General features: G+C 48.9%; 1 protein-coding gene across 1 annotated transcript in view; it reads left to right on the top strand.

The window, feature by feature from the left end:
- Window positions 1-12,485, top strand: part of LOC115079620 (talin-1-like) — a 480,705-nt gene that overhangs the window by 33,343 nt on the left and 434,877 nt on the right. The window contains 3 exon segments of the mRNA XM_029583330.1: window positions 3,249-3,391; window positions 6,743-6,870; window positions 9,369-9,429. Of these exon segments, the coding sequence (XP_029439190.1) occupies window positions 3,249-3,391; window positions 6,743-6,870; window positions 9,369-9,429 (332 nt within the window).

Raw genomic sequence — 12,485 nt, forward strand, 5'->3', positions numbered from 1 at the left:
GCAGAAAATCATAGATCAGATGTGGCAAATGTATGGCATTGTTCAGTATTACACACATGTGCACATGCAAGAATACAGATATTGCACACAGGTAATTAATGTACGGTACTGCTCACTATTGTGCAATATGTTCTGTTTAACTATTGAAGTATGATATTTTATGTTGATCTTGCTGTAGCACACTTTGATCTATAGGAAAGCTGTGATAATATAAGAAATAAGTAACTATAGAAACGACACAGCTGATAAATATATGACAATTCTTACTGCTACATGCACATACATGCATGGATATAGAAATGGCATACGGGTGATGAATGTATGGCACTGCTCACTATTACATGAGCACACACAGAAAGGTACAGAAATGGCACAAAAGTGAAGAACATATCTCATTGCTCACTACTACATGTGCACATGCAGGAATACAGAAACAGCACACAAGATGAATGTATGGTGCTGCTCACTACTAGAAGCAGACACGTAGGGATACAGAAATGCCACATGGGTGAAGAATGCATGGCACTGTTCACTACTATATGCATACGTGGGGTAGAGAAATGGCACACAGATAATGAATGCATGACACTGTTCACTACTACAGGCATACGCGGGGTAGAGAAATGGCACACAGGTGATGAATGCATGGCTCGTCTCACTACTACATGCATACGCGGGGTAGAGAAATGGCACACAGGTGATGAATGCATGGCACTGTTCACTACTACATGCATACGCGGGGTAGAGAAATGGCACACAGGTGATGAATGCATGGCTCGTCTCACTACTACATGCATACGCGGGGTAGAGAAATGGCACACAGGTGATGAATGCATGGCACTGTTCACTACTACATGCCTACGCGGGGTAGAGAAATGGCACACAGGTGATGAACGCATGGCACTGTTCACTACTACATGCATACGCGGGGTAGAGAAATGGCACATAGGTGATGAACGTATGACACTTCACTACCACAGGCATACGCGGGGTAGAGAAATGGCACACAGGTGATGAATGCATGGCACTGTTCACTACTACATGCCTACGCGGAGTAGAGAAATGGCACACAGGTGATGAACGTATGACACTGTGTGCTTTGCGCACACAATGCCTCTCTGTAAGGTTTCAAGCTTTCCCTTAAGTTGCACTATAATGCCCCATGACGGAAATGTTTATTGCGTTATGTTTACCTCGTTTTGCTTTTGCGTTATTTTTACTATGTCTCCCTGTATGAAGCACGTATGAAGCTAAGTTTCCTTAGTTGCATCATAAGAAATTCACAAAACTTAAATTCCAGTAAGTTACGTTGTAAGAAATACGTTCCATTGAAAGAAATAAGCACCCCCCCCCCCCCCCCCCCCGCTTATTTCCTTTCCGTTAGCTGTAAACCGATGTGACATCACTGATCTAATGTCGGTATAGATAAATGTAATCTGTGGCACTCTCTCTTTCCCTATGTATAACACTCTCTAAAATGTAATCTCTGTATTGCTCTTTCTCCAATCTCTCTCTCTCTCTGTTAATGCACTTTCTGTGACTCTCTGATTCTGTCTCTTCCCTTAATGATCTGTGTATAATGTAGTCTAACATTCACTCTCTCAGTAATGGTGTCTGTGACTCTCTAATTCTGTCTCTTCCATTAATGATCTGAGTATACTGTAGTCTAACGTTCACTCTCTCAGTAATGGTGTCTGTGACTCTCTAATTCTGTCTCTTCCCTTAATGATTTGAGTATACTGTAGTCTAACATTCACTCTCTCAGTAATGGTGTCTGTGACTCTCTGATTCTGTCTCTTCCTTTAATGATCTGTGTATAATGTAGTCTAACATTCACTCTCTCAGTAATGGTGTCTGTGACTCTCTGATTCTGTCTCTTCCCTTAATGATCTGTGTATAATGTAGTCTAACGTTCACTCTCTCAGTAATGGTGTCTGTGACTCTCTAATTCTGTCTCTTCCATTAATGATCTGTGTATACTGTAGTCTAACGTTCACTCGCTCAGTAATGGTGTCTGTGACTCTCTAATTCTGTCTCTTTCATTAATGATCTGTGTATACTGTAGTCTAACGTTCACTCTCTCAGTAATGGTTTCTGTGACTCTCTGATTCTGTCTCTTCCATTAATGATCTGTGTATAATGTAGTCTAACGTTCACTCTCTCAGTAATGGTGTCTGTGACTCTCTGATTCTGTCTCTTCCCTTCATGATCTGAGTATACTGTAGTCTAACGTTCACTCTCTCAGTAATGGTGTCTGTGACTCTCTAATTCTGTCTCTTCCCTTAATGATCTGAGTATACTGTAGTCTAACATTCACTCTCTCAGTAATGGTGTCTGTGACTCTCTGATTCTGTCTCTTCCATTAATGATCTGTGTATAATGTAGTCTAACGTTCACTCGCTCAGTAATGGTGTCTGTGACTCTCTAAGTCTGTCTCTTCCCTTAATGATTTGAGTATACTGTAGTCTAACGTTCACTCTCTCAGTAATGGTGTCTGTGACTCTCTGATTCTGTCTCTTCCCTTAATGATCTGTGTATACTGTAGTCTAACGTTCACTCGCTCAGTAATGGTGTCTGTGACTCTCTAATTCTGTCTCTTCCCTTAATGATCTGAGTATACTGTAGTCTAACGTTCACTCTCTCAGTAATGGTGTATGTGACTCTCTAATTCTGTCTCTTCCCTTAATGATCTGTGTATACTGTAGTCTAACATTCACTCTCTCAGTAATGGTGTCTGTGACTCTCTGATTCTGTCTCTTCCTTTAATGATCTGAGTATACTGTAGTCTAACGTTCACTCTCTCAGTAATGGTGTCTGTGACTCTCTAATTCTGTCTCTTCCCTTAATGATCTGAGTATACTGTAGTCTAACGTTCACTCGCTCAGTAATGGTGTCTGTGACTCTCTAATTCTGTCTCTTCCATTAATGATCTGAGTATACTGTAGTCTAACGTTCACTCTCTCAGTAATGGTGTCTGTGACTCTCTGATTCTGTCTCTTCCCTTAATGATCTGTGTATACTGTAGTCTAACGTTCACTCTCTCAGTAATGGTGTCTGTGACTCTCTGATTCTGTCTCTTCCTTTAATGATCTGAGTATACTGTAGTTTAACGTTCACTCTCTCAGTAATGGTGTCCGTGAAGTTCATTCTCCTTGGGTTAAGCTCACCCTCTAGCACCACCACACTTTGGCTTAAGCTCTTTGTATCTTTCTCTCCACATATTCTCCATTTTCTCTTATGTCTTGCAGTAAATTGGTTGGATCATGGTCGCACTCTCCGGGAACAAGGTGTCGATGAGAATGAAACACTCCTCCTCCGACGAAAATTCTTCTATTCTGACCAAAATGTGGACTCCAGAGACCCAGTGCAGCTCAACCTACTATATGTGCAGGTAATGTCCACCTGTGTCTCACTGTGAGAGGCGACTCCTTCCTAACACCCTGTTTCCCTGTCCCCCACAACCTAGGTCCCAGTACAGCTGAGGTTGTATGCGCAGGTAATGTCCACCTGTCTTTTTGTGTGACAGGTGAAGCCTTCCTATCAACCTCGTCCTCTATCCCCACAACCCAGCTCCCAGTGCAACAGAGTTTGTATGCGCAGGTAATGTCTACCTGTCTCTTCCTGTGACAGGTGAAGCCTTCCTATCAACCTCGTCCTCTATTCCCACAACCCAGCTCCCAGTGCAACTGGGTTTGTATGCGCAGGTAATGTCTACCTGTCTCTTCCTGTGAGAGGTGAAGCCTTCCTATCAACCTCGTCCTCTAACCCCACAACCCAGCTCCCAGTGCAGCTGAGTTTGTATGCGCAGGTAATGTCTACCTGTCTCTTCCTGTGAGAGGTGAAGCCTTCCTATCAACCTCGTCCTCTATTCCCACAACCCAGCTCCCAGTGCAGCTGAGTTTGTATGCGCAGGTAATGTCTACCTGTTTCTTCCTGTGAGAGGTGAAGCCTTCCTATCAACCTCGTCCTCTATTCCCACAACCCAGCTCCCAGTGCAGCTGAGTTTGTATGCGCAGGTAATGTCTACCTGTCTCTTCCTGTGAGAGGTGAAGCCTTCCTATCAACCTCGTCCTCTAACCCCACAACCCAGCTCCCAGTGCAGCTGAGTTTGTATGCCTAGATAATGTCTACCTGTCTCTTCCTGTGAGAGATGACTCCTTAACACCCTCTTCTTATATCCCCCACAACCCAGTTTCCATTTCATCTCAGCTTGTATATCCCTAGAGCTGAGGGGTGGCTGACAGAAATAGATTACTCACATACGGCTGCCATCGTAGTCCTTCAGGCATATTTAATGACATCAGCAGACCCAAATGCCCAGAAAGTGCTGAAGCGTTCGTAATGCACCTGTTGTTTAAGTAGATTTTGTTTTATACGTTTGGTGTGTTTGTGTTTTGTTAATGTTTTATATTAATTGTGTGTCAGAATTGTTTTATAATGTACGTGAATATAGGAATCTGCTCCAAACTATATTATGGAGGTAATGTAATACAGAAATGAATAAATAATGCCTGTCTTTCCTGCCCTTTCACAATGCCCCCTGCAGTTCTACCTGCTGCATGTGCAGGGTCTGTCCTTCTGTCCCTGAGAGTAGGAAGAACGGAGGAGCTACAGGAATAACAGGTTAAGATTGTGAGTCCTCAGGACTCGCTGCCAGCCGCCTTCTGATGGCTCCTCCTCGAGTGCTCTTCCACACTGCTCAGGATCTCTGTCCGCTCCCTTTCCAAATACTTGTTTCTGTGTTGTGAAGGCCCAGCTTCCCTGGCTCCCATTTGTCCCTTCTCATCGATTTTCTCATTTCTCTGCATTTCACTTACTGTCCTGCAGTAAGATCTCAGCTGCTCCTTAAGGTTCTTGTCTGCATCCCCTGATGCCTCAGTCCTGCTCTCACAGTGCCTGCCTCTGCATCTCCCCAATAACTCACTCCTGCTCTCCTCCAGTGAGATCTCACCTGCTCCTTAGTGTTCCTGTCTGCATCTCCTGATGCCTCAGTCCTGCTCTCACAGTGCCTGCCTCTGCATCTCCCCAATGCCTTACTCCTGCTGTCCTGCAGTGAGACCTGTGAGCTCCCTGCTCTCACAGTGCCTGCCTCTGCATCTCCCCAATGCCTTACTCCTGCTGTCCTGCAGTGAGACCTGTGAGCTCCCTGCTCTCACAGTGCCTGCCTCTGCATCTCCCCAATGCCTTACTCCTGCTCTCCCCCAGTGAGACCTATGAGCTCCCTGCTCTCACAGTGCCTGCCTCTGCATCTCCCCAATGCCGTACTCCTGCTCTCCCCCAGTGAGATCTCACCTGCTCCTTAGTGTTCCTGTCTGCATCTCCTGATGCCTCAGTCCTGCTCTCACAGTGCCTGCCTCTGCATCTCCCCAATGCCTTACTCCTGCTCTCCTCCAGTGAGACCTGTGAGCTCCCTGCTCTCACAGTGCCTGCCTCTGCATCTCCCCAATGCCTTACTCCTGCTCTCCTCCAGTGAGACCTGTGAGCTCCCTGCTCTCACAGTGCCTGCCTCTGCGTCTCCCCAATGCCTTACTCCTGCTGTCCTGCAGTGAGACCTGTGAGCTCCCTGCTCTCACAGTGCCTGCCTCTGCATCTCCCCAATGCCTTACTCCTGCTCTCCCCCAGTGAGACCTATGAGCTCCCTGCTCTCACAGTGCCTGCCTCTGCATCTCCCCAATGCCTTACTCCTGCTCTCCCCCAGTGAGACCTGTGAGCTCCCTGCTCTCACAGTGCCTGCCTCTGCATCTCCCCAATGCCTTACTCCTGCTCTCCCGCAGTGAGACCTGTGAGCTCCCTGCTCTCACAGTGCCTGCCTCTGCATCTCCCCAATGCCTTACTCCTGCTGTCCTGCAGTGAGACCTGTGAGCTCCCTGCTCTCACAGTGCCTGCCTCTGCATCTCCCCAATGCCTTACTCCTGCTCTCCTGCAGTGAGACCTGTGAGCTCCCTGCTCTCACAGTGCCTGCCTCTGCATCTCCCCAATGCCTTACTCCTGCTCTCCTGCAGTGAGACCTGTGAGCTCCCTGCTCTCACAGTGCCTGCCTCTGCATCTCCCCAATGCCTTACTCCTGCTCTCCTGCAGTGAGACCTGTGAGCTCCCTGCTCTCACAGTGCCTGCCTCTGCATCTCCCCAATGCCTTACTCCTGCTGTTCTGCAGTGAGACCTGTGAGCTCCTTGCTCTCACAGTGCCTGCCTCTGCATCTCCCCAATGCCTTACTCCTGCTCTCCTGCAGTGAGACCTATGAGCTCCCTGCTCTCACAGTGCCTGCCTCTGCATCTCCCCAATGCCTTACTCCTGCTGTTCTGCAGTGAGACCTGTGAGCTCCTTGCTCTCACAGTGCCTGCCTCTGCATCTCCCCAATGCCTTACTCCTGCTCTCCTCCAGTGAGACCTGTGAGCTCCCTGCTCTCACAGTGCCTTCCTCTGCGTCTCCCCAATGCCTTACTCCTGCTCTCCTCCAGTGAGACCTGTGAGCTCCCTGCTCTCACAGTGCCTGCCTCTGCGTCTCCCCAATGCCTTACTCCTGCTCTCCTCCAGTGAGACCTGTGAGCTCCCTGCTCTCACAGTGCCTGCCTCTGCATCTCCCCAATGCCTTACTCCTGCTCTCCTCCAGTGAGACCTGTGAGCTCCCTGCTCTCACAGTGCCTGCCTCTGCATCTCCCCAATGCCTTACTCCTGCTCTCCTCCAGTGAGACCTGTAGTTCCCTGCTTCTGAGTTCCTCTCTCCCTTTTTTCCTCCTTGCAGGCTCGGGATGATATCTTGAATGGCTCTCACCCAGTCTCATTTGATAAGGCCTGTGAGTTTGCTGGGTACCAGTGCCAGGTGCAGTTTGGACCTCATAATGAGCAGAAGCACAAGCCTGGATTCTTGGAGTAAGTTTTGCCACCATCCCTGTCCAGGGACAATTGTAAATATCCTTCAGAGAGATTATTAAGTCTAGGATCATTCTGCCTTGTGTATTGTTCAGCATATAATAGGGGCAGGTTGGGAACCATTGTGGAAAAAGGCCTTTTTGTGTAAGTATTGAGCTATCTTTCAGGAGACGTTCTGGAACATGAGTTCCAGATCCTCCTCCTCTCTCTGCTGTTGATTCTGTATTTGACCTTGAGCTCACACTGGATTGGGGGTGGGGCGTTGCATTTCATGCTGAGGGAGAGTGAGATCACACTGGATTGGGGGTGGGGTGTTGCATTTCATGCTGAAGGGGAGTGAGATCACACTGGATTGGGGGTGGGGCGTTGCATTTCATGCTGAGGGAGAGTGAGATCACACTGGATTGGGGGTGGGGCGTTGCATTTCATGCTGAGGGAGAGTGAGATCACACTGGATTGGGGGTGGGGCGTTGCATCTCATGCTGAGGGAGAGTGAGATCACACTGGATTGGGGGTGGGGCGTTGCATCTCATGCTGAGGGAGAGTGAGATCACGCTGGATTGGGGGTGGGGCGTTGCATTTCATTATGAGGGAGAGTGAGATCACGCTGGATTGGGGGTGGGGCGTTGCATTTCATGCTGAGGGAGAGTGAGATCACGCTGGATTGGGGGTGGGGCGTTGCATTTCATTCTGAGGGAGAGTGAGATCACACTGGATTGGGGGTGGGGCGTTGCATTTCATGCTGAGGGAGAGTGAGATCACACTGGATTGGGGGGTGGGGCGTTGCATCTCATGCTGAGGGAGAGTGAGATCACACTGGATTGGGGGTGGGGTGTTGCATTTCATGCTGAGGGAGAGTGAGATCACACTGGATTGGGGGTGGGGTGTTGCATTTCATGCTGAGGGAGAGAGATCACACTGGATTAGGGGTGGGGTGTTGCATTTCATGCTGAGGGAGAGTGAGATCACAGTGGATTGGGGGTGGGGTGTTGCATTTCATGCTGAGGGAGTGTGAGATCACACTGGATTGGAGGTGGGGCGTTGCATCTCATGCTGAGGGAGAGTGAGATCACACTGGATTGGGGGTGGGGCGTTGCATCTCATGCTGAGGGAGAGTGAGATCACACTGGATTGGGGGTGGGGCGTTGCTTCTCATGCTGAGGGAGAGTGAGATCACACTGGATTGGGGGTGGGGTGTTGCATTTCATGCTGAGGGAGAGAGATCACACTGGATTAGGGGTGGGGTGTTGCATTTCATGCTGAGGGAGAGTGAGATCACACTGGATTGGGGGTGGGGCGTTGCATTTCATGCTGAGGGAGAGTGAGATCACACTGGATTGGGGGTGGGGCGTTGCATTTCATGCTGAGGGAGAGTGAGATCACACTGGATTGGGGGTGGGGCGTTGCTTCTCATGCTGAGGGAGAGTGAGATCACACTGGATTGGGGGTGGGGTGTTGCATTTCATGCTGAGGGAGAGAGATCACACTGGATTAGGGGTGGGGTGTTGCATTTCATGCTGAGGGAGAGTGAGATCACACTGGATTGGGGGTGGGGCGTTGCATTTCATGCTGAGGAGAGTGAGATCACACTGGATTGGGGGTGGGGCGTTGCATCTCATGCTGAGGGAGAGTGAGATCACATTGGATTGGGGGTGGGGCGTTGCATCTCATGCTGAGGGAGAGTGAGATCACACTGGATTGGGGGTGGGGCGTTGCATCTCATGCTGAGGGAGAGTGAGATCACACTGGATTGGGGGTGGGGCGTTGCATCTCATGCTGAGGGAGAGTGAGATCACACTGGATTGGGGGTGGGGCGTTGCATCTCATGCTGAGGGAGAGTGAGATCACGCTGGATTGGGGGTGGGGCGTTGCATCTCATGCTGAGGGAGAGTGAGATCACACTGGATTGGGGGTGGGGCGTTGCATTTCATTCTGAGGGAGAGTGAGATCACACTGGATTGGGGGTGGGGCGTTGCATTTCATGCTGAGGGAGAGTGAGATCACACTGGATTGGGGGTGGGGCGTTGCATTTCATGCTGAGGGAGAGTGAGATCACACTGGATTGGGGGTGGGGCGTTGCATCTCATGCTGAGGGAGAGTGAGATCACACTGGATTGTGGGTGGGGCGTTGCATTTCATGCTGAGGGAGAGTGAGATCACACTGGATTGGGGGTGGGGCGTTGCATCTCATGCTGAGGGAGAGTGAGATCACACTGGATTGGGGGTGGGGCGTTGCATCTCATGCTGAGGGAGAGTGAGATCACGCTGAATTGGGGGTGGGGCGTTGCATCTCATGCTGAGGGAGAGTGAGATCACGCTGGATTGGGGGTGGGGCGTTGCATCTCATGCTGAGGGAGAGTGAGATGACACTGGATTGGGGGTGGGGTGTTGCATTTCATTCTGGGGAAGGGAGAATACAATTTATGCTAGTGATTATTCTGTTTGGAGGAGAGTAAGATGGTGGACATTTCCTGATGCTTCTCTCTCTCTTTCCGTAGGTTGAAAGATTTTCTACCCAAGGAATACATCAAACAGAAGGGTGAACGCAAGATCTTCCTGGTGAGATTTGAGTCTAAGGATTGTGGTGGTGTTGGGTGGTTGGAGGGAAGTAATGCATACAGGTTTTTAATGTCTCTGTGTATATTGGATTTGTCCTCATTAGACATGGAGCAGCCAGAATTCATGCAACAGGTGTAAGTGTTCAGTTATTACAGTTCCATGTAATAGAAAAAAAACCCAGCACAGATTGATTCCTCAGGAGCTGAGCTAGAAAGTGCATTCAGTGTTTCCATCTCAATAGGAGGAACTGCAACCCCCCTCAGTACTCACTTCAACTTTATCACAAGCTGAACTAGATAAATAACATTGTAGATGATGGCAGGCAAAGACCAAAAGGCCTATCCAGTCTACTCAGTTATTCTGGTCCACATTGGAAGATATATCCCATCCGCCAACCATTAAACTTGAGAGTAAGATATCCCTCCTTATCCAAGCCTAGTTCCATCCTGTGGAGAAGACTACGGTCCCTCAGCTCTGACTGTAGCTTTCCTAAGAGCTGAACTAGACACCCGTCATTGTGTACAAAACTGCAATCCCCAACAGCCAATGCGGTTTCATTTTTATCCAGAAGTGTGGGTTTATTCCACCCTGCCAGCAGATTAGGAGACAGAGAAGTGCCAACAGAGAGTGGAAAGATGCTGGATTGGTGCATAAGGATCCTAGGCTCTCAGGGTTCTGGTCTTTGGGCCTTGACCTGGTTGAGCAGGTGTTCGTTTTCTCCCTGGGCGACAATTCATGGGGTAGATACCCTTTGTTGAATAGTTGCAGCTCCTAGGGTAACAATTTTCTTCTCTCTTTCCTTGATGGAACAGGTTTTGGGGTCTGATCCCACAGTTCCTCATTGGTCTCTGGTGGATCTTCCCTGGCAGGTGGCTCCCAGGTTCCTTGGGATCCGATTGAACCTTTGGGAGATCACTTTGGAAGGAGCAGAGGAGATCAGAGTTTTCCTTCTCTCCCCCTACCCTCCCTGTCTTTCACTTTGCCTATTTCTCAGCTTAAAGCTGTTTAAAAAAAAAAAAGTAGATAGGCAAGAAGAACAAAAGCAGGCTGTCGTGAAAGCTGAGGGTATGGCCAACGGTGGTTGACGGGGTAAATTGGTCTCTTGCGGGATTAGTTGGGTTGTGGATTTTGCTGGCTGGCATGGCATCTGGTTCGGCCTTTCCGTGGCGCTTGCTGTCATTTTGTTATAGCATGAATTGGGGAGTTCTCGGGAAAGAATTAGAGTGGCTCTCCAGGACTCTTTATTTTAATATTTATTTGGGTTTGGGCTGGCGTTATTGGAGGGAAGTCCTGCAGTCGCAGACACAATAACGACTCAGGTTGCGAGTGTGTAGAATGTAAGAGCAAGCATCTGTGTAGGGTGGCAAGTTCTTTTTGCCCCAGGTGTGACTTGAGGCGTGGAATCTTCAGTGAGAATGGGGTGGTGAGGTGTGGGGATGGGACAGCAAAGCCAAATCCTCAACCTCCTGGGCCATGTAGGAACTATGGAGCAGGGAGTTCTGGCAGGCCCTATGACACCATGTAATTACCACTTAGTTGGGCCTTCATAGCTCCAATCCATGAATTTTAATCATCTGGGGTCTCTGGGTGGGGGAGGGGGAGTTTGGGAGGCCCCTTGGGATGAGTGCTTCTCTTCAAGGGGTGTTTTTATTGAATTTTGTGATAATTATGCACCAGGCCTTTTATGCTATGGCGAGGCCCATTGCGAGAGGAACCAGAGTGGTGCCCTGCCATCACTGGGGACCTGCACTCGAGTGGCCTAGAGTGGCAACAGGCATGCCAGTGGCTTCTGCCTTCTTGAGATAGGTAGGAGAAGAGGAGTTGGATATGGCAAGTATCCTGGGCCCCATGGTAGATGGGGAGTGTTCTTCCAAAGAAGAGGATTCCTCAATCATTAGACTGTTCTGGGAGGAAGAGCTTGTATCCCTGATTTCCTGAGTGCTCTTTTCTCTTAAGATATCAGATTCCAAAATGAGAGTCCTTTGCGTGAGACCCTATCCTCGGATCGTTCGGAAACCACAAAAGGTCTTTCTCCTCCATAAAACAGTGAAGCGCATGATTTTATCAGAATGGGGGGGGGGGGAGGCTCAATTGGACCAAAGTAATGAACAAGCTATTTCTCACAGGACAAGCAGGAGGTTAGGCCTCACATATGGGTGACATCACCAGCATGGAGCCCAATCACGGAAAACTTCTATCAAAGTTTCCAGAACTCTGACTGGCCCCTACTGGCCATGCCCAGCACGGCACCAACCCTGCAGCCGGCAGGGGTCCCCCTTCAGTCTTCTTTTTTCCGCGCAGCAGTAGCCTCGCGGTAAAGGAGCTCTGACCACATTCCTGACAGGAATTTTCCTCACGGAATTATTTAAAGTTAAATTGCCCCACAGGGGTCCCTCCTCTAACTTTTCTCTGACCACTGTACTCCGGTAAGTTTTTACCCTTTTCCATCGATTACCGTCGAGTTTGGCCCTTGCGGCCTACTGGCCGTCGGCCGTACCGCGGCTCAATTATTTTCAATGGCCATGGCGTTGGGGTTCTGTCGTTGCCTGGATTGTACTCACACCATGTCTATAACAGACCCCCATGGAGTCCGTGCAATGTGTTTAGCCGTGAGCACGATGTCCTGACTTGCACCAGGAGAAGTTACCCAGCTAATTATAGTCTAATAATAACTTTAAAACTGGCGATTTTCCAAATCTGTCTGGTAAAGTTTGAAGTTATCTGACTTCAGTTAGCTGGATAACTTTAATCAGGGATACCTGGTGCAGCATCTGTCCCACTGAATATATCCAGGACACGTTATCCAGCTAACTTTCTACTCCATGTCTTACTGAATATGCCCGCCCCGCCCCCCACAATGTTTTACTGTACTTGTGCAGAAGAAGGAGGATAGATTACAGCTTCCAACATAGAAACAGGAATTACCACAAGCTGCCAAGCAGAAGGGTATTCAGACGCTCAGGATCAAAAAAGATGTGCCAAATGATCCTGATAGATGGCTTTATTCTTAGCGGGGTACGTCAGGGACAACTGACCCTGTATATCCAAAACATCCT

The sequence above is a fragment of the Rhinatrema bivittatum genome, chromosome 1, assembly GCF_901001135.1.
Source record: "Rhinatrema bivittatum chromosome 1, aRhiBiv1.1, whole genome shotgun sequence".
NCBI lineage: Eukaryota > Metazoa > Chordata > Amphibia > Gymnophiona > Rhinatrematidae > Rhinatrema > Rhinatrema bivittatum.